At 42.7% G+C, this 22,467-nt stretch overlaps 1 protein-coding gene across 5 annotated transcripts in view; it reads right to left on the bottom strand.

The window, feature by feature from the left end:
* Positions 1–22,467, bottom strand: part of ARHGAP32 (Rho GTPase activating protein 32) — a 204,222-nt gene that overhangs the window by 43,719 nt on the left and 138,036 nt on the right. For all 5 annotated transcript variants that reach the window (XM_071768841.1, XM_071768842.1, XM_071768843.1 and 2 more), the window contains 4 exons: positions 21,962–22,054; positions 20,371–20,493; positions 18,875–18,952; positions 12,866–12,947 (listed from right to left, as the gene is read on the bottom strand). In XM_071768841.1, the coding sequence (XP_071624942.1) occupies positions 12,866–12,947; positions 18,875–18,952; positions 20,371–20,493; positions 21,962–22,054 (376 nt within the window). The remainder of the gene's footprint in view (positions 1–12,865; positions 12,948–18,874; positions 18,953–20,370; positions 20,494–21,961; positions 22,055–22,467) is intronic.

Raw genomic sequence — 22,467 nt, 5'->3', positions numbered from 1 at the left:
CTACCAGGGAGAGGGGAAGGAAAGGAGGGAGGACAGAGAGATGGGGAGGCAGAGATGGCAGAGGAGCAGTCCTGCCTTGGCTGCTTGTGTGGGATTTTGGTGGAAACAAGGAGCACATCTTGTCCAATATTCAATATTTTAAGTGTTCACTTAAGAATCCTCCCAAATATACACCATAGATGTGCCCTATATAAGATCTGGGAAAGCCAAACCAACAGGATGGATTCACCTGTCTATGTTCTCCAGCTCCACTCACTTTTAACATGAATAGAGTTTCACACAGACACTTTCCTGCAGATCCCTATGGGCATCAAAGCAGCAGCCAGATGGAGTCAGAGCCTGAGCATTGCTCCTTTGCATACAGAGAGGTGATGGGGTAGCTGCTCAGCCTTTGTGAACTGAACAGGACCAGGTTTTAATTGGGAGATTTGAGATATGCACTGGCATGGCCCTTGATAAATCCATATGGCAGTGCAAGGAGCAATCAGAGCTATGTGACATCATATGAGCTTAAAGCTGCCTGAAAACATTTCTGAGCTACAGCGTGGCTCCCAAACTAATTTACAGAATTATTCAGGAGAAAAGTAAAGCAGAGCAGAACAAACTACCTTTTCCCATGATTTCAAAGCTCTTGGCATAACTGCAGTTTTGCTCAAGCCAACTATTATTAGAGTTAAGGCCCACTTTGACAGAGCCTGTGAGAAAGGAAAAAATACCCAGTTTAAAAATAACAACCCCCCCCAACCTGAATACGTGGAGAGCAGGCAGGGTGAGAAAGCAGCACAGAACATGTGAAAAGAAAGTTGGCCTTATTAATAGCACCTTGGTGCCTCTGATACTCCTGCACTCAGCCAAGTTTCAAAGCTTTACTTCACAAGCCATCATCCTATTTCAGTGGATTCAGCCTCTTAAAAAAAGGTTAAGCATGCCAGCCTCAAACTCCATGAGTATTTCCAGAAGAGAAACACCAAAACATCTCTTTTTACCTACACACACATCTCTGTAATTATTTCTGAACTGATGTGCACAGACTTTGCACGGATCCATACATCACACTTGTTTGTTTTCTTTCCCAATTAAAACTGGCCAAGAAACATGGCCAAGACTTGCCCCCAAATTACCTGTTTAAATTTGGGAAGCCTGAAGCCAATGGGTTCAGCCTCTTGAGAAAGCCTCAGAGGCTGCGAGTGACCACACATGAGGAAGAAATTGCATTCCAGGGAATACCAAAATTAATGTCTCTGCCTTCTACCTGTGACTTCAGGAGCCTGGAGGCTCATTTCCACGGCTGTCCTCACACCAGTGGTGCCTCCCAGTGGATGCTGGACACACTGATTAAAGCAGCTTCTCATCTGGCAGTAGCTCTGCTGCTCCCTTGACATAACCCAAGTTTCCAGGACAGCCTGGGTGCTCAGGCTGAGCTTGGTATTTGATTTTTGATTTTGGAAGGTAAGGTCTGTCAGCTCTGGGTGTGCCCTTCTTCATACTTACAGCAAACTCAGCTATGCCAGGAAAACCAGGAGTGGAAATGTTGGAGGCTGGAGGCAGAGGTCTCATTTGTTCATGTCCTGCACCTGTGCTGCTGTGATGCTGCCCAAAGAAGCCAAAAGGTCACCACAGCAATCACCTTTCCAGCCACTTTGCACTTGTGTGTATAATTACCCAGGGTACAAACCAGTCTCATGTGCAATAACTTAAGCCTGTAAATTACTTGCTGTGCACAGGTGACATTTGCTCCTGAAATCACCAGAACTCCCCTTCTTGGGGGGTTGGGAAGGAGAAGACAAGAAGGTTTTGTAACAGATTACAAAACCCTTTTTAATTCAGCTAAAATAATGAAAATTACTGAATCAGTATAAAACCACTCGTATCCTTCTTGTCATCCTGGATCCCTAGTGCCTGCAGTCCAGACTTTTTTTTTTTTTTTTAAATGCCACATTTTCAAATCCAGGCCTCCTGAAGAAAATGTCAACTACCTGATCACCATCAAGATGTGTTTCCATAGCACCTAGAAAATGTTACAAAAATAGCTGTTGGTTCAGACTGCAAATCCTGCTTTTACTAGAAACATAACCCAAAATTCCAGAGCCTGGAGGTAAGAAACAACCACCGGTGCTTAAAACACAGAGTCAAAATGCACACTTGGGTGCCACTGCTATTGTCAGAAAACATTTGCACTGTTAAAAGATTAAAGGATTAAGAAGGAGGGAAAAAAAAAATACATTGACTTCCTAATGCTATGCATCCTTAGTGACTTAGCTGAAATACTTCAAATTCTTGCTCATCTTGCTTACTTTTGAGCTAGTTAAAGCTTACAGATTTTATTTACATGCACAGGAAAAGTATTTCAGCAAATCATGTCCAAAACTGTGTTCTCCTAGGCAGATGTTCATGGCAGGGTGCAGGAAAGATTGGTATGTTTTAATTTGGAGAACTTCTTTTCATCTCCATGTTCCCATGCACACCTGCCCAAATAACACCAAACTTAGAATGCTGAGTTTCTGTTAATATCTGGCCCCAGCACACAGGCTCCAGGGAGCCTTTCTCTCAGAACTCCAGACTTTCCAACAGAATGACAGATTTTATGGTGTTTTATAAGAGGCCAGATGAATCCTGTATATATAGCAGCATTTCCACAGATCAGCCCACAGTTCTTCTCCCTTTCTATTCCTGCCAAAAAACAGGAAGGAGAAAAAAAAAGGGGAAGAATCACTTGAAACAAGGGATGGAGAGCAAAGAGAAAGGAAGATCCCAAGGAAATTAAAAAATATCAGGGAAATATTGCTGCAGCTCTGATTTGTATTTCAGTTCTTAGAAGACTGCAAGAGTTTGTCTTAAAGCTTTGAGCAGTCCTGGCCAATAAATCCCTTTCTCCTCAAAACAGGTAACTACTGGAGCAATTCAGATTAAATAAGCACTTTATCAGAATTCACTGCCTGAAAGCAAGCAAAGCAACTTAATTATGGAAGACTGAGTTTGGAATTCCTAATGTATCCAAGATGCAAACTACCAGCAAAATAACACTGCATAAAGGATTTCTGAATTTTCAAGGAAGCATCCAGCACTTATTACAGGACTAAAATAAAGCCTTAAAGCCTTGTTCAAAAATAAATCTGCTTTTGGGGAATTTAGAAGGTGACAATGGAAATACAGAAAAACATTTCAGCAGATGTGGAGCTTTACACATGGGCAACTACAAAAAGATTTGCAATCAGCTCAAATACAATTAGAAAAGATGCTTGTCACCTACCAAGCACTTAAAATCCCTGAATTACACAAACAGCCTCCTTAGGAAACTGAAACATATTGGCAGTGTTGTGGGCCCCAGGACCCAGGGGAGATCTGATGCATTTCTTAGCATCACTTCAATATCAAATATCCAGTAACCTATTTCTGTTGCCCCCAGAATACATGGGCACAATCTATAGGACAGAAAGAGTTGCCATGCAAATTCCTTGCAACTTGAATACAAAGGAACCAGATGCAGCACAGGGACATAAGACAACATCATCTTGTCTGAGCACTTCACAGGCAACAGGACATGTTGCCTGACCTGCTGGGAAACAAAACTGTTTGCTACTCAGTCTCTCCTAAAATTCCACTTACATTTTCTTTCAAAGCACTTAAGAGATCCAGGAAAACAAAAGTCCAGATAATAAGGGAGAAAAGAGACCTGTTTGCTACCAAATGCCTCTCAATTGCTGATGATCAAATTGGTTAAGTATAGAACATGTACCACAGACATAGCTCAATTCCTTAGTAACACTGGAACTCTTTAATTTTATATAATATTAGTTCTGAAGAGCTACAGCAACGTTGTCATGACAATGACAACACAACCCAGTCGTTTTTTTGCTACCACTGTGCAATGGGTACACATCAGGGTCATTTACATTGCCATAAAACTCCAGCATTTCACCACATTTCCTTTCTCCCTTAGTCAAGCAAGTTCTGTCCTCCAGAACATGGTCACATAGGGCTTGGCACACTCTTTGCCTACTCCTTTTTGAGGCAGAAATTGAAAGTCTGGGAAAAGAAGAACACTTTATACTTAGAATTAAGCTTATTTATGATCCCCAGCCTAATGGCCACACAGGCACCCACACCACTGAGCACTCAGCCTTGCTAAGCACCTTTGGACTCCCTGGCTTGGATGAAATCCCTTGCAGAACATTTGTCTGTGAGAAGGTGGATGCTGAGAATCAGGCACTGGTTTTTCTGGCCACCAGATATTAAAGCAAAGAACAACAAAAATGACCTATTTCAACTACATCTACCTTCTGTAAGCAAGCCTAGGGTGTTAGTTAATGGTTATTGCTATCACGTACAGTATTAGCCTTGGTTAGGACACAGACACTAAGTGAACATAACAGGCTCTACCTGAGCTCAGCTGGGACTGGTTCAGAGCCTCTGAAACACATGCAGAACCTGGCTTTACACTATCCAGCTCCAAATCTGCACATAATTCACGTCAGGTGGCAAGGGGACAGGGGGACAGACAGGAGGCGAGAGAAAGGACAAAGTTAAATGAAAATAACTCCTGAAAGAAACTGCAGGAGACTAAAAATTTAATTTGTAGAGACAGCAACTAGAGAAACAGTGCTAGAGAAACCTAGATTGAAGTGTTCTGTGTTCTTAGGTGCTGCTTGTCTGGCATGTTCTGGACCTGACTTATTCTTTACTAGAAATGTCTGTGTGCAAAAAGAAGTGGAAGTGAAGTGATATGCCAAGGTCACTGGATGAATAGCAAAAAAGATGAGGGGAGATGAAATAAGAGAAGTAAACAGCCAAAGCCCAAGAAAACTCAAGCTGCTGAGGATGCAGGTGGATGCTGCTGGTACCTGAACAAACTGGGCTTAAAGCTGAGCCAGGTGTGACCAGTGTGTGCAGTCTTATCCTCAGTTCCAGTTTTACGTGCACACACCACTGTAAGCACAGTTTTCATTGTAAAAAGAGTTTAAAATATAAAATAGATCTCAATTTAGGTTGGCAAGTACTAATGGAAGAGTCAGTGATTCTAAACGTAGCTGCAACTTGCACAATAATGGCCTTTGGTATGGTTGGGAGACCAAAGATTTAGTCACTAATGACTTAGTCTCCTTTCCAGAGGCACTCTGTCCAGCTTTCAAAAACATCTCAGCCCTTGCTTGCCCATTTGGATCTTAGCTCACTTTAACTGGGGAAGCTGAGGGCCAAAAAAGAACTTTAGTGACTAAAAACTGCTTCATGAGCCCAGAAAGAGCTTCATCTTAACATCAGCAAAGTCTGAACAGGACTTCAGAGCTTCAAAAAATACAGAAAGTATCTTGCTAAATTCTCAGTAAGGGCAGAGCATGCTCCTGGGTACACAGCAATGCTACAAACAAGATGCCCCAGAGCAGTGGTTGGGCATGAAAGGGCTGTGGCACATCTGGCCAGTGGTGCAGCCATGGCCAAGCTTCTCCTCTCTGTTGCAATTCCATAACTCACAAAGGGACATGGCTGTCAAAAGAAACTGATCTCACAGGAACAACAAGCAGAGCCACTAATAAGCTTTATACCTTTGAATAAAAATACTGGAGCTGCCCTAGTGTTGAACTCTTCCTTCTCATAAATAGCTTAAAAAGGAAGGAGAGTGACTCAATGTCAGCTTCCAGGACACATCAGGTAACCAGCAACCTGGCCATCCTTCTTATCCAAGTTAAAAAGGGCAAAAAGCCTAACCCTGCTTTATTATCTGAATCAAACTGCTACTGAGCCTTAGCAGGAATAGCCCTGGGAAAGGCTCATGGATCCAAGGGACTTGATGTAAAGGAGCAAAAAAAACTACAAAAAAAATTTTTTCTCCACACCATTATGTCCAAAGGAAACTCCTTGGAGCTTTCAAGCATCCACTATTCTGATTCTCCCCAAGCTTTGGGGGTTATTTATTTATCAGTGGGGATAGCCAGTCACAGCAATAAATTTAATATTTAAACTGTCCTCCAGTTTAAATATTCCCTGGCTCTGGTTGTTGGTTTGGGTATGTGCAGTGGTCATGGCTGAAATAGAAACCCTGTTCTCCCTCCTTCTTCTCTGCAGTCTCTCCCTTTCTGTCCCAAGAGCATTTGATAACGTTGGCACATGCTCAGAAAATTGGGTGTTCACACCAGAAACAAGAAGTTTGGTGGCAAATAACATTCTGCTGCTGGAGGAAACCTGTGCCTAGAAACCATGTGCCTGTTTCCCAGGTTACAGGGGGATCAGTGCACAGTCTCTATGCCAACAGGCTGGAAATGTGGATGTGCCTGGAGAAAACATATATATATATATATATATATATATATATTTATATACACATCTATAGCATGGAGTTTGTCACCTATCTATCTGCAAGATTTGCATATCCAGTTTCAATCCTGATTTAGGAACTCCAAACAGCATCCCAGGGAGGGTGGACGTGTGTCAGTGAGACCTTGGCTGGAAAAAATGTTAAATCTACAGAAATCTCCAATTTTAGCAATGCCAGGTTATTGCTGTGAGGGTTGGATTAGCACTAACAGGATCTAAAAAAGACCATGGCAGTGTGAAGCAGGACTCTCTGGGTAAGTCAGCTGCTCCCCCAGAACTTGGCAGCTTCACTTTGGGCACAGTGAGATGCGAAGCACAAGGAGACCCCCAGCACTTTCTGAGCTTAGGAAAAAAACCAACAACAAACCCACCAGGAAACTGAAGCTCTTAACAAGGCACATGAGACTAAAGGTTTGCTTTGCTTTCCCTGAATATCCTTCAAAGCATCAGTGTGACTGAGTGAAATGTATAGAAGAAAAAAAAAAAAAAAAAAAGAGAACCAGAAAAAGAGAGAGAGAGAAAGAGTGAAAGAAGAAAAAAGGAATAAATGAAAACATACAAGGGGGGAAGTAGCTCCAGGATGCTGGTCGGGCTCCGTGGGCAGGGGAGACTGGGAAGGTATAATTAAAGAAAAAAAAACAAAAAAACAAACACAACAAAACAAACAAAAACAAATTGGTTAAAACATGCACCCACTGCAAATGGGTTAATTTCATTTAAAGCTCAGAGGCCATACCCAGGGTAAATACAACCACAGACCCAATCCTTCAAGTTGGTTGGTGCTTTATTCCCAAAACACTTTGCAAGCTCATTGGGATTCAAGAATTCCCACCCAGCGTGTCATGTTTGAACTTTTAGCACAAGGCCCAGCCCTGCTGAGAACCAGGGTGAAGCATAGGATTTGTTTGCATTACTTCAGTGTCTGCTAAGCATGTGTTTATGGTTAAGCCCATGTTTAAGTACATGGTTGAGTCAGAAAGAGGGCTGGAAGATGTAACACTTCTTTATATAAATGGACAATGCCAGCCACTTAGAAAAGAAAACAACTCCCAGATTTGTAAATGTATTTTTTGTGTAATTACACATTCTGCTTTCCTCCATTTCTAATGGTGCTGGAGGAGACAGCTGCTCTGGCTTTTCATGCTGTGCAAAAAAGAAACACTATATTGTCCCAGAGATCTGCTTTCCTCCTGACCAAACCATAAAAATCATTAATTGCAGAGACTTTGCTCTTGCTGCCTCAGCCTCGAGTGTCAGTTTGGTTTTTGATGGAAGAGAGGAAACACAAAGCCCAAGAAATTAATTTCCCCCCGAGATCAGATCACCTTCAGGCTGGGGTTTAAGCAAGTTGGTGGCTTTCAGAGCCTTGGAGAAATATCTACAGCACATTAAAAACCCATCTGCAAGTCCCTGAAATTTTTCCCCCCAGATTTCACCCTGCAATCTCTGTGCCCTCACAGCTCTGCCTGAGCTCCAGAGGAGCTGGGAACCTGATTTCCAAAGGATTGGGCCTTAGGTCTGTCAAAACTGAGAGCACTTTCTCTGTCCCCTGCATCAGGAACTGCATTTGGTGGCCCTGAGCACGTGTGTGTATTCCCTACCTGCTTCCAGCTGGGAATGGATACCTGCCTTGGCTCAGCAACATTTTCATTTAATTAAGCTTCAATGAGACAGTTACTGCTTGAATGCCAACAACTGCTTTGTTTACATCACATTAATGAGACTGGGACTAACTACATCCATATTATCTTTCCATATTTTCCTCATAAAAACACTAATTAAGACATTATGTACTCAGTGTCAAATGGCTGTTAAAAAAAACCAACACCACCACAATCTTTTTTTTTTTTTTTGTCCAGGCAGCTAGCCTGTTTCAAACCAGACACAACCTCTTCACTCTGTAATGATCCCAATAGTTTTAACACAACAAATATAATTCAGTTTGCATTTTTACAGTTAAAATTAATTCATTCAGGGCTCTACCAGGAGGTCAGAACTGTCCATTACCTGATCCAGACCTAAATTTCCATCCTCTGTGGTTCAGAGGATTATCTCTATTTGGCATGTTGACCCAGATAAATCTGTTAGTTATGTTTGAATAAAAATTATTCATTTACCATGGCTTGTAATACTAACAAATACCCTTTCATGTGTCCTTAGTTTCATGTTGTAACAGTACATTTACCTGCTAAATCTAAATTAAATGAATGGATGAGACAAAAATTTGAAAAATCATCCATAAAGGTGGGCAGAGCTGCTGGGGTTATTCCCTCTTGTCCTAAAGGAGACTGAGGGACTGGTGAGAATGATCTCTAAAGTTTTCCAAATGCTCATTGATTTGAAAAACAGAAAAGGAAACATAACCTTTTTCTCCCCCATTTCTTCACTTCAGCTCTTTGTTTGCCCCCCAGCAACTCCCATGTTTAGAAACCTTCCCACAAAACCTGGTGCCCAGGCACTCTGCAGGAAGGCTTTGGTGCCCAGCAAGATGCTACTTGAGAGCCAAACACACAAAACAAATGGCATCTATGTGAGGTGAAGCACAAGGTGGGATTTTAAATATTGCTAAAGTACAAATAGCCAGAATGAGGAGAAAGAACAGAGTGGAAGTGAGAGCTGAGACAAGGTGCTGGTAACCAGGCCAAAGGGGTGAGGGGGACAATGGGGACACAGGGGCACACACACAGTGTTCCCAGAAAAGACCAACCAGAGAGGGATGGAAGTGAACAAGAAGAGCAAACACAGCCACAATCTACAGGCAATTCCCAAATGTTTGCTTAGAAGGAAAAAACAAACCAGCTATTCACTTTTTCTCTTCTAAGCAGCACGATGAACATTTAAAAGATTCACTTTTCACTGAGTATCTGAAATTCAAATGCAACCTTTAACCTGTATTTTTTTCCAAATCTTTCCAAATGCAAGCTGATTCTATCTATTGTAGCACTGAAATCCAGCTAAACTCTCAGTGAGTGGTGGTAGCTATGAAACAGCAGATGCTAATTCAATATAACAACTTAGGCTAAGGAGTTTAATCATGAGTATTGCACCTGACTAAGAACACACAAAGAATTTACTAAGAAGGAAAGTGCTTGAGAAATCTGGGGTTTGATGAGCCCCCAGTGGATCTTTACAGAAAAAGAACCAGTTGGGATAGCAGCCTGCATCCCACCTGAAAGAAAAGCTTTTTCTTACAACACAGGGAAAAAAATGGGGGCACAAGCATCACCAATCCTGAAGTGAAAGGACCACTCAAAAGGCCACTTCCAAGACCTCCTGAGCACCCTCATTCCTCCTTGGATGACTTTCCCAGGTGTAAGAAGTTTGAAAAAGGCAAATGCTAAACGATTTTGTTACACAATAATGAAATTGATTTTCAGGTGATGGCTTGTGAGCACAGGCACACACAGAGATATGGATACACCCTGCAGGCACACCTGCCCTGGCAGGATTTTGGGAGATGACAGCTTTGAGAATCCAGACTTCAGTGTCCACTGGATTTCAGAGGTCAGTCAAGGCAAAATCAACATTCTGTCTTAGGACCTGAAATCCCAGAACTGAATAAAATGGACAGTTTTCTGTAGGGTCCCTTTTCTTTCACTTATCTCAGGCACTGACTGCATTATTGTATTTCCACAGTCAAAGAAAATACTGTTTCTAAAAGTAGAGTTTGCACTTAACCCCAACCTTCCTCTCCCATTCCCTGTTCTTCATTCTCCTTTGAACTTCAGGCATTCTTTGTTCTGCATTTCAGACCACTGCAGTATTTTATAGCTCTACTACAATGCTGTCCCCATCACTTCTGCAAATGAAAAGCCTCTAATTCTAAATAATAATAAAAACACAGGGCAGGAAGTTCTTTGCTTTCCATCTGCTCTTCATTAGATTACTCAACCCAGCCAAATCTTTGGACAATTAAACAACCCAAGTTCTGTGTTTGTAAATGCCTTCATGGCAAAGAGCTTTATGCTGCAGATACAAAATGTCCTAGATGCTCAACACATCAGATTTTGATTAAAGAAAAGAAAGTTTGTGTGTTGATAAGCATGCCTTATCAAGCCCAAATCTAAAACTTCACATCAATTCTAGATGAAGTACACTGCTAATCATAGAATCATAGAATAGGCTGGGTTGGAAGGGACCTCAGAGATCATCGAGTCCAACCCTTATGTCAAGTAAGGACAAAAGCACCACAAGGTTCCTTTGAGAAAAGTCTCTATTCCTTGGGAAAAACCAAACTGATGGTTAAAATACACTAAAAGGGAGGAAATTAATTGACACGGATATTTAATATATGAGAATTATTCTATGGGCTAAAGGCATAGATTAGCATATACTAGATACACTGATAGGGGTGAGGAAAATGCAAGTTCTTCTGCATTAGCCAGCAGTGCAGCTCCTGGCAAGGCTCTGGAGGAACAGCTTGGGAGGATCCAGGTTCACATTGTCCATCCAGGATTCTGCAGCAGCTCCTTTCTGCCCTGTGCCACCCTCCCAGACAGCAGACAAGGCACTGGGTCATAGCCCAGCCCAGGAAACTGAAACTCCTTCCTCCCCCTTCACCTTCTCACCCCTTCTGGATTTCACACATCATTTTTTCCTCCAGGCAGCCAGGTTCCTCCAGTTCTCTCCAACACACTTGACATCCCTTAACCCTGGGAACCTCCTCCCTGCCTCCTTCTTGCTCCCACCAAGTCACCATTTCTCTGACAACTGAGGAAGAGCCTTCCAGACTTCAGCCTCCATCATACAAGTCCTGTCACTTCCCAAGGTGGGAAAAATGGCCAGGGTTATGCTACAAAGAATTCTGTGTGCAAAGTGAGGGCAGGGGATGATTACAGAACTCCAACATTTGTCCCAGAAATCTTTACATCTGAAAGCTCATTAGTAGAGCAGTCTTTTGCCTTTAATTGGACACTCAGAACAACGAGCAGGGAAGGGCAACAGGGACAGCCTCATGACTTGGCAATATCCTTCAACTTATTACTTTTAATAGGACTTGGGCTTTTGGTATCAACTTTGTAACAAATATTTCCCAGCACTGAAAGAGGAAATTCACCCCCTGGTGTGTTGTTAAAGCCAAATAGAATCTATTAATCTATGCTGCTTCATTATCTCTCATTAAATCATAGCAAGAAACTACTCACTAGCAGCTCATGATATTTAATTGCCTGAGCCATATTTAATAATAAACAGTTTGTATCTATCAGCCTGGCCTGTATTTAGCTTTAAAGCTGCCCTTGTCTACATGCTGTAGCTGTCAGAGACCAGAGAAGTGACTGAGCCCAGCATTTAGAGATCAACTTCAAACAACAAAAAGCAGATCCTGGACTTAAGGACTGACCACCTGCTGCAGTGAATTCCTGGTGACCTCTGGGACACTGATTCCAGCAAATACCTTTGCATGTTCCCAGGAAGGACAAAGGCTGGAGAACCAATGGCTGAGAAAACTCTTTCCCTCCAGTGTCAGCTCTTTGAAGCACACAGATTAAAGCTGTGCACTGAGAGCTTAGGGGGTGCTCGTGGCTTTTTTACTGCTGAACCAAACCTTCTGAGCTGTACCACAACATCTATAACATGCATTTTCCCTTAGCAAAGGGCAAACTTTTGGATCACATCTATTTGTTTTTAAGTATCAACTCAGCAATCTCGTAAGTTCAGGAACATCATTAAAGTGAAGAGAACAGATGAAAAGGATGCCAGTTAACCAGCTTTCCAACTCAACTTTCTGGCTGCATGTTTTCAGAAAAATCAGCAATATCAAACTGCTTTCTCATCTCACAGAAGATACACAGATATAGCTTTATATATATGAATACATAGATTTTAAAAAAAATTATTGGAAGAATAAAACAGAAGCTTCACCACCAGTAAACACTGCAGAGATTTGCCAGCATGTCTAACTGCAATCACTTCCAGTGTACTCTAGGATGACAGCAGAATCACATCCAAGATCTCATTTACTGTTTCCTTTTCATCAGCAGAGCTTGGTTATTAATTTACCTGTATTTCATAAAAGACTGCCAGAAGGCAGCAGGTAGTAGAAGGAGTCATATACACAGAGCAGAAGCAACTAGGATTCCAGGTTCTGTTATATCCAACCTTCTCTGTCAATCCCCAATCACAAATAAGCTTCATTTCTTCCATCTAAGTCAGCATAAACATTTCTGAGTTGCCTGTATGTTCTTTAGGAAAAATCTCTAACGTACAACACTGGATACCAAGAACTGGGATGTTGCATGGAATCCCTAGCTACAGATTGCTGAAGGAATCTTCAGTTTTTACAAGCTTCAAATCTTTCAGATCATGCAGGAGATGGACACTGAGAGGAGCTCAGAAAACACTGCAGGTGAAAAGACATTCAGAGTGGAAATGTTCAGAGAGGTAACGTGTGGGTGAGCAACACACAGAGGAGAACAGAGTATGTACATGGGATGGGCAGTACACAGAGTGCCACATGACATGTATGAAGGAGATATTAAACATGTTAAACAGTGATGGAACATCAAAAGGGTAACCCCATCTTCTTTCACTGCATCATAAACCTTAATGTCCATACCTGGTTTTGGCACAGAATTGGTCACGGATTGAGGAACTTTGTCGTTAATTAATTCAACACACTCACTAGGGAAAAATCCAACCTGGAGGAAAAACAGAGAGAGAGGCAGAATGTTGAATGTATTGGTTTTGAGAGCTGAACTGCTAAAGCAGCTTCCTTGACCTCTGCTTCACACCATCTAGCATTAAGTGACCAGCAGAGGTGTAGTCATTTCTCTTGTATTCCTGTTATCTGGTTCTGAACATGGACAAGGCAGTGCAAGCACTGTGCCTCAGTTTCCCTGTCAACAAAGGACAAGGGAAAGTGATACCTCAATATCCATGACTGAAAACTGATTTGAGAGAACAGCTGACAAACAGAGTGCACAAGTTTAACCCTTCTGATGGGCTGGTGTATCCCAACATCCCACTTCCCTCCACTTCCCAGTGTCCTCCATCTAACTCAGGTCCAAGTCCAGCCGGACCACAGTCCTGGACACCTTTTATCCTTATTTAATATTTCCAGACCTTTTTCTCCCGTGTCCTATTCCTGACCCAACACAGCTTCTGTACTGTGACATGTAATTCAAGCACCACCACCCTTCTGAGCCACCCCAGAGCAGGATTTCCTGCCCCGTGTCAGGCATTTGGTTTGGACAGCTGGGAGCTCTGAGTCACTTCATGCAGCCACAGTTTGGTGAAGTGCTGCAACAATCCATGGCAAGGAGCCAGTGGATGGGCCCCAAGCTCATCTAAACAGAACTGGGCCAGGACTGCTGCCAGTCATGTTAGAACATCTATGAAATTCACTGGAGCCACAAGGCAGCCAGCACTGAGAGTCTGCCCAGTCTCCTCTCTGGTTTTTCATCTTTCACAATTCCCTGTTTTTCTCAAAGGAAAAAAAAAAAAAAAAATCTCTTTTCTACTCCAAGTTTATTTTCACCCATAAACCCAGCAATGTTCATGGTGTCTCCAGGTGAACACTACAGCCTTTGAAATTATTCCACACAGTGGTGTTTTCTGTGCAGTTTATAGATAAAAATGTCAATTAGCACAAGAAAACCATCAGGACTGGCAGCATCAGACACAGGAGCCCTTCCTCAGGCAGCTCAGTGATGGGGGTGTTGGGAGATGTTGGGAACCAGGCTGATGGGTGCAAACCCAGAGAATACTGGTATTGAAACAAAATCCATTATCTGGTTTTAAATTACTTCCCTACAGAGCAAAGAGTCTCTCTTGGACATTTCCTCTGCAAGAGATGCAGGAGACAATTTTTAATTTAGGAAAAGCATTCACATCCAGTTAAAGTGTCAGCCCCATCCCACAAATGATACATTTGGGAGACTCCACAGCTGAAATGATATGGTTTCTTTCATTCTCAGTGCTTTGAGAGTTTTTAAAAATTGTTCTCAACAAATAATTATAGTGGATATTTTAAGGAAAGAGAATTTTTAATTGTGCTACCACTGAAAAACTTTCTGATGGAAACCTAGGGGTAGCAGGGCTGATGGTTTACAGTTTCTGGTTTATTTATTCTGACTTTTCTTGTAAGATCCCCAAGAGATCATCTTCAGGGTCACAACCTACAACTTAGGCCTCATTCCCACCCACTGAAAAGATACTGCTTTTTCTCCCATGGAAAAGTTTCCATGATTTTGTATAAATAGATGAGTTTAGTCCAAGAGTTAATCTCAACAGATCTCGTAAGGCACTTTCAGAGCCTGAGCCAGGATTAAAGGATTTGGCAATGTATGAAAATTAAAAGCAAGGGTAGCATATATTCAGAGAAATAAAAGCTTGGCTACAGGTTAAAGAAATCATCACACACCTTAACCAAAAGAGGACAGCACAGGGTTTGTTGTGTGCAAACACTTCTGCAAGAACTACTCTGTCTTTTTTTCACTTCCATGCCTGTGTCTGCTCCAATGGAAAGATACATGAGGCTTCAAGGGGAAAAGTCAAAACAACACTAGTAATTTTTAGTGGACAAGGAGAAAATTCAAGCAAATGGGGAAGCAGTAGCAACATAAATGGCAATTGAAACATTTGAGACATTTTGATTAGGTTTTGGGTTTAGCATAGGACATTTTTACTAATTTTTATTAACTGGCCCCTATGTTCATATCACATACAGGTTCTTTATTGCAAAATAATGCACAAGAAAAAAAAAAGCACTCTTAGCTAACAGACTGATTTACTCCTGACCAATCCAAGACAATGTCCCTTTTTGGGGACATTGGGGATTTCAGGTTCAGGGGGATTTTTGGGGATTTCAGATTCAGGGTTTGAAAGCAAGGGTCTGGAGTTTCACAGCCCCTGCAAACTCATGTAAGCACAGACCAGTTCCCCAAATGTCCAAATTATATCCAAAAGACAGAATTATTCAGGACATCAAAAGGCAGTTATGCATCAAAAAGGGCCTGTCCTGAGTGATTCAGCTGTCTGAAACAGAGTTCCTGATTGAAAAGACAAAGCATGAAGAACAAGGAGAACAAAGAGGGCTGGAAGGCTGTTAATGTGGAGGTGGCTGTAATTTAGGTAACAACCTTCCAATGAAAGCAGTGACTCACTGAGGACATTTGAAAAGAAAAAGCCTGGAGGGAAGATGTCTTTTAAATAATTTTACTTTAGGCAGAGCAGATGATAAGAAGAAGTGGGTTGTTTTGTTCTGCACGGGATTAAGTGTCTTGCAATGCAGTCATTATCTCAGGTATGGGGAGAGGAGCAAATGTAACAGGGGAATCTGACAGAGAAGAGAAGTGGAGATTCACTGCTGAAGGACAGCTCAGGCCGGCAAAGAGCAAATTGACTTCCATGCTGAATCAAAGCTGCAGCTCAAGCTGAAGATCCTTACAAGCTGTCAGCTTTATTTCTCCTGAAGTTTGGAGCTCTGCTTAACACTGAAACCCCTGTTCTAACAGGGGACACAGAACTGAACACACCTCTGCCCACACACATCACAACTGGTTTAAATCCACAAAACCAGGTAAATTCTTTTCAGTCAAGAAGTTTCTTTTCTCCTTTCTGCAAAACCTTGCTCTCATCAAGACAGGATTTCCAATGTAAGCTGGGCTCCAGTTGTTAAACCTTGCTCCTTTCCTAGCACAAAACTCTGGGAAGTAATATGAACAAACTGTTCAAATATTTGGTCTTTGGACCTTCTTCTTCTATCTGACTCCAGAACCACAACTATCTGGCAAGACAGTCTTTGCTGATTTTCTTAATTAGAAGGACTGGATCAACAGATAGTTATTATTCCTAAATGGGAACAGAAATGTTTGCCTGTAATAAATGCTTTAAAGGCTGCAAAATCCTTATACATGTAGCAGCATTTTTCACCTATATACTCTTTTTAAGTATTCAGCAAGTACACTTCTGTTCTGAACTGCTACACATCCCTAGGTCTGGTGCATCTGTCCTTCCTCTGAATTCTTTTCTCATTGTCCCACTTAGTATGGCCAAAAAACTCCATTCCCACAGGAAAAGTACTTTTTTATTTACTCTCACAGCTCTTCAACTCATCACACAGCTAAAACTCCTCTCCCTCTTTGCAGAAGGCTGGAGTTTGCCCCTCTTGGCAGCTGATGGAAATTAAAAGCTCTGATAAATACATCTCAAAGAAATGACAAACTGTCAGGAAAAATGCACCTCTCTGCAAATCAGATCCACGGTTGTGTGAAGAGATATGTCTACTACACTGTAACATCTGAGTTAGCAAAGCTGATGAAATGCCTGCCTGTCAACTGAGATTCAGCTGCTGAAAACCCCAGTCAGCAAGAAGCACACAGCTCTGCTACCCTACCTCAGCTGGCAGGCAGGAACCTCTCCAGCTCCTCTAACTTCATTTTCTGCGTTCTTGCAAACACATCCTGAGAGCTGCTGAGGCACAGAGCTCCTGGAAGGTGTCCAGAGGAGCCACTGAAATGCTCAGAGGGCTGAGCACCTCCCCTAGAAGCCAGGCTGAGGGATTGGGGTTGTTCAGCCTGGAGAAGAGGAGGCTCCCAGGTGAGCTCAGAGCAACCTTCCAGTATCTGAAGGGGCTGCAAGAAAGCTGGGGGAGGGCTTTGGACACAGGGGGGTAGGGAGAGGACAAGGGAAATGGGTTAAAACTTGAAGAGGGGAGATTTAGGTTGGACATTAGGAAGAAATTCTGTAATCTGAGGGTGCTGAGACCCTGGCACAGTTTGCCCAAGGAAGCTGTGGATGCTCCATCCCTGGAAGAGTTCAAAGCCAGGCTGGATGAGGCCTTGAGCAACCCGGACTGGTGGGAGGTGTCCCTGCCCATGCAGGGGGGTTGGAACCTGGTGAGCTTTAAGGTCCTTTCCAACCTAAACCATTCTGTGATTATGTCTGCTGCATTTCCAAGAGTGTGGCCATGAGCTGATTCCCATTGTGAAAGCCTCCTGCTTATAACTGAAGATGCAATCTTATTCCAGCCCTAATCTGTTAAGCACAAGGATGGTGCTCTGTTTCTGCAGCTGCTCAGATCTGTCTGTGCTGGAAAAGCCCTTTTCAAGCAGTTTGCTCATCAATGTATCTTTATGCTGGGCAAGCACAGCTGGATTGCTCTGATCTCAGAGACACTGAGAAACTGCAGAAGAGCTCCCTGGCTTCTTGTGTTCTTCTCATCTAACCCCAATTCCAGTCAGCCTGATGACAAGCAGGGAGCTTGCACTTAATAATGGAATCAACATCCTTCATGGGGACACTCCACACTTGTAATAAATCAGCTTTGTGCAGTGCCTGCCCTCAAGTACAGATCACAAAGGAATTTTGTTTTACTGATTCACTTGGAAGTGAAATGTGGTGCAGGCTGATCCTTCCAAATAGTACTAAAGCATTTAATTAATTTTTTTATACTGTGGCAAGTAGTAAGATCAAAACAAAAGTCCCACAAAAACATAACACTGTTCCAAACTAGAAGAACAACAGTCAGGTTTGTTCAAAAAATATCAAGACATGAACTCCAGGAACAAATTTCATTGCAATACAGGTATCATGTGTCCACGCTACTCTGCTTTTACAAATTAGATACTATCTGAATTCCCACATCTCAGAAAAAGCCAACAAAAGCTGTACCTCATGTGCTTTGGCTAATCACACAGAAATGTAATCATACAACTAACACTCCATTCAGATGGGATTTGTAGTGCTTGGAGATCCAATTGCACAGCCCTGGTATTACTGACAGCAGAACCACAAGCTGGATCTGGCACAGAGAGGGCTGCCAGAGGAAATCTGAGGTACTTTGAGACTTTCCAGACCAAAATATTCAAGTGTATGGTCAAATCTGACCCTCTCCAGAGCAAACTCATAATTCCACCTACTTGTAGACAGCAGCTGCAATATGAAAATCCCTCCTGCTTAAAAGGAGCTGAAATGTGAGACACTTCAGTGTGAGGAGGTTGAAAGGCAGTTGCCCCAGCCTTCAGTAGCTTTGGGGTTGTGTTTCATAAACAAAGACTTTTTGAAAAAAAACAACTCCTAATGAGAAAATCCAAGCTAGAGAATAACAACTATTTGGAAAGTGGCATTGAAGTGGCAAAGTTTGGTAGCTAATTCCCAGGTATATTTAGGATCTGTACAAAGACTTTTAGCATTAGCACAACACAGCAAATGCAGACAGACATAAAAGCACAGGTTAATGGGTGCCTCATCCAAGTCAGTGGCAGTGTCCTATCCACTGGCTTTCTCTGCTGCCTGGATGATCAGCCTGATGTAGTTTTAGACGTGGGAGGCAGAGGATGATGTGAGTAACAGTGTCAGCTGCCTTGGCAGGGCTGCAACAGAAGCTTCCACCAACATCAGGCCAGCAGTCAATCAAAGGGTCACAGCTATCCCTACCTTGCACAGTGAGATAACTTCCTTTGAACACCTCTAGCCCAAGTCCAGAGAACAAGAAGTCCTCTTACACCAACCCAGTGACACTCTCCTTCCATCCAGAAGCAGCCCTGGGGCAGTTCTATGAACACACTGCTGAGTTTCCTGCTTTTAATTAAGTTGCTCTATCAAGTCTGATGCTTGTGCCTACCTGAAATCCATGTTTGCCTCTCCACCAGGTGGTCAGCTCCTTTGGTGGCATATCAATGACAGACACTATGTCTCCCACCTGCAAAAGATTGGCAACAATCACACAGCCTGCAATGCAGCCAGGAGGAAAGCACAATCCAAACAAAACCCCCAGCCTTCAGCCCTGCAAAAAACTGTGCAACTTGGGAGCAACTGCTCCAAAGCTGATCTTGAGACATCTGCCTTCCCAAAACCAAACTGTGAGGTAGGAGAGTTCCTGCATTATACAACACTCAGCATCCAGCTGTTCAGGAGGAAACCATTTTCCAAAGCAGCAGGCTGGCTGCCAAAGGGACAGAAGTGTTGTGGTGCTGAACACTGCTACGAAACACAGAGAGAAGAAAGAGTGGACAGTGTGAAACACTTGGAAACTCTTGATCAGAAAATGAACAGAGGAGAAGTAGTGTGGTATTACAGCAAAGGGAAGGAAAATGAGCCTGGAGACCAAACAATTTTCTGAAGCTGTGCCCACTCCCATTAAAAATGTAAGATTGGAAGGGTTCAACAGGCAAGCACAACGATTGAGACTGAATTTGGCTTGGTGGGGATCAAGATCTGTGTGGCCTCTATAAGGGAAACAAGAAAGGGCAGAACACCAATAACTGCTGCAGTGAGGAACAGCAAAACTTGTTAACCTGCTTTTACACTTAGGAACCTCAAAGTGCTTTGCAGAGAAGATAACAAACCCTGACTGAGGCCCAGAGAAGCAAAGTGAATTCCTCAAGGGAACAGCAAGCCAACAGCACAGCAGATTTCCATTGAGAAAACTGCTGTCCCCACACTGAGCAGAGACTCTGAGCATTTTCCTGAGTACTGGGGAACAAATGCCAGGCATTGCTTTGCAATTGCTTATTAGAAACTGACAACATCCAACTGATGTTCCAGATCTTTGGCTGCAGCAGCTCCTACTCTGCAGCAAGGAAGATTTTCAGAACAGTATTAGGTTATCACCTGCCCTTTACCAAATCTCTTGAGTCTGATTCTTCACTTCTCATAGGAGCAGAAGATCTGTAAAATTTTAGACACAGATTTGCTAACAGGAACACAGGTTGTGCAAACTGGCCAAGAAATAATTACATTGGCTTGTGTCCAGGTACACACATATGTGGACAGTCTTCCTCAACAGTTACAACATACTTTTAATCCAGTGTACAGCACAAACTATCCAGGAACTGCTGCTGCTCAGAGATCAGGCTGGAGTACTTGGCAATATCTGTTTTATCAGCAGAATCCAATGCCAAGTAAAGCTGTATTTAAAGATAACTGAACTCCTCCCTGTATCCAACTCAGTGCAAATCAAATATTTAATTGAATCTTCCAAGCTTCACAAAACATTCTGAAAATGTCTCAGTCTTTTTCCTGATGCACACACACACACACACACACACACACACAAACACACACATTACCCTCTTCTGCATATGCCAACAAGGAACCTGAGCTCATTTAATTATTTACCTCAAAGGACAGTTCATCTGCTGCTTGAGCAATATATCTCTTAATAACATGGGCAGCAGCAATAGCAGGAACATTAATGGATGATTCTTCATGGACTAGCAGGTGATTCCCCTTGTTATCAATCTGAAATAAAGAGCAGAGGAGAATGTGAGGCAGCTGAGGACAAGTGAGGCAGCATTTTATTGGTGCTCACACATGGCAGAGGCTTCAAGCTGATTCACAGAGACAGCACAGCTTGGGGGCCCCAAGGAGAGCAGCAGGGAGGGACAGCACAGGGCACATCACACCCAGGAAGGAAGAACAATTCACAAAGCCTATTTCAGAAGATTTTGGGTCTCCTTCCAGCCTGCTAATGAGAATAATGCTGGACCTGTGCATCTTTGTGTGCAGCCACTAACAGGACAGTCAATGTTTACACCTCCTTTGAACACCAAATCAGATTGTTTTTCCTGAAGTACTTCAAATGGCAATAAAACCAAAACAAAACAACTACAAACGTTCTCTATAAAGTGGAATTAATGCTCTGGAAGAGGCACCAAGGAAAGGCACTGTCAAACTGTCACTTTCAGCTTTCAATAGGATTGCTGTGAACTCCAGTTTCCTTTCTCTCTATAACTTCCTTCCTCCCCTTGTGCTGAGAAGGTTTCCAAGATTTTTCTCCTCCCAAAAGACTTCAGCATGAGGAGCATATCAGCAGGGAAAATTGCAGGAAAATGCACTCAATCCTTATCACAACCATTTAAAAATGAGCTGCAAGGGTCTAATAATAGTTGTTTCTATTCCTGGTGTGCAGCAACACCAGGAAGGCAGTGGAAAGGCACACATAGCTCTACCCAGATTAATCAGCAAGAGCTCTGCTGACACAGGCAGGTGCTGGGGATCACTCAGCCCATTCTTTCCTACACACTGTGCCCACTAAAGTCTATTGTTTAAGATGGGAGAAGACCATTAACAGGGAAACCAAAGCTGCAGCTGCAATTCACAACATACAAACAGTGCCACTACAAGCACAAGGCAGGCTCTGTTGAGCAGATTAATCACCACTGACAGCAAACAGGAGCAGATAATATTTATTGTTTCTGCAGCCACCACAAAGACAAATAGCAACTAAAGAAAAGGCAGATAAACACCATAACTGAGACAGCTCCAATAGTTTTAGAAACCTGCTGCACTTGCAGCATTGCCTTTCCAAAAAGGAGTGTGAGGATGTGTCCATTTTCTGCAACCTCTTATTCAGCCTTTAGCACTGAACAAGGCTTTCCCAGATGGTGCATTGACCCAATCCCTGCTCCCCAGAACTTCCACCTCTTATCTTGTGAATATCAGCAGAATGAGATGTCTGTGTGTGACGAAATCCAAGCCAGAGGGGAGAAAAGCTCCTATATTCTTAACATTGGATCTCATTCTGTTTGTTTTATACCTTTTGTGGCCACCTGCATGTCTGCAACAGGAATAAAGCTGTTAAGGATGGCATTTCAGGGACACCATTAGGTCTGAAAGGACTGTAACTCTTTCCAGAAAAAGGGCAGAATGCCACATTAGTGAGTTGCTCTGGTGCTAAGGTCAGGAAATAAAGAGCTTTATATTTTACCTCCATCCATGTGAGAGCAGGCCCACAGTTGATCTTGTTGCCTGCGATGGCTGAGAGACGGGACAGGTAAGCCATCAGCATCTGGGTGACAAGCTAGAACAGAACCAGACAGGCAAAGAGTGCTCTTGTTACTACACCAGAGTCTGGAGAAGCTTCTTCAGACTTGCAGAGACCATTAATTATCCATTGCCATAGACCAGTGTCATATATTCCCTTCTGCAAGGAAATCTGGACAAACTACATGGGGTGTTACGACTGTTTATACAAAAAAAAGTGCAAAGAAGCAGTCCCTCTGAAAGTAATGCTGTTATTTTTATAACATATGTAGATTTTCCTAATTTCCCTTAAGTCTAATGCCCTCCTCTGATTGTGAATCTACAAACAAACAAGTCATTGGTGCTATGGCCACCAAACACATCTGAGAACCATTTAGCGAAACAAATGCTGGCTGCCATTTCCACCCACTTGCAAACCCTTAAGAATGTGGCAACTTAGAATGACCCCTT

The sequence above is a fragment of the Heliangelus exortis genome, chromosome 26 (assembly GCF_036169615.1).
Source record: "Heliangelus exortis chromosome 26, bHelExo1.hap1, whole genome shotgun sequence".
Taxonomy (NCBI): Eukaryota; Metazoa; Chordata; class Aves; order Apodiformes; family Trochilidae; genus Heliangelus; species Heliangelus exortis.
This window is presented reverse-complemented; position numbering and strand designations above follow the sequence as displayed.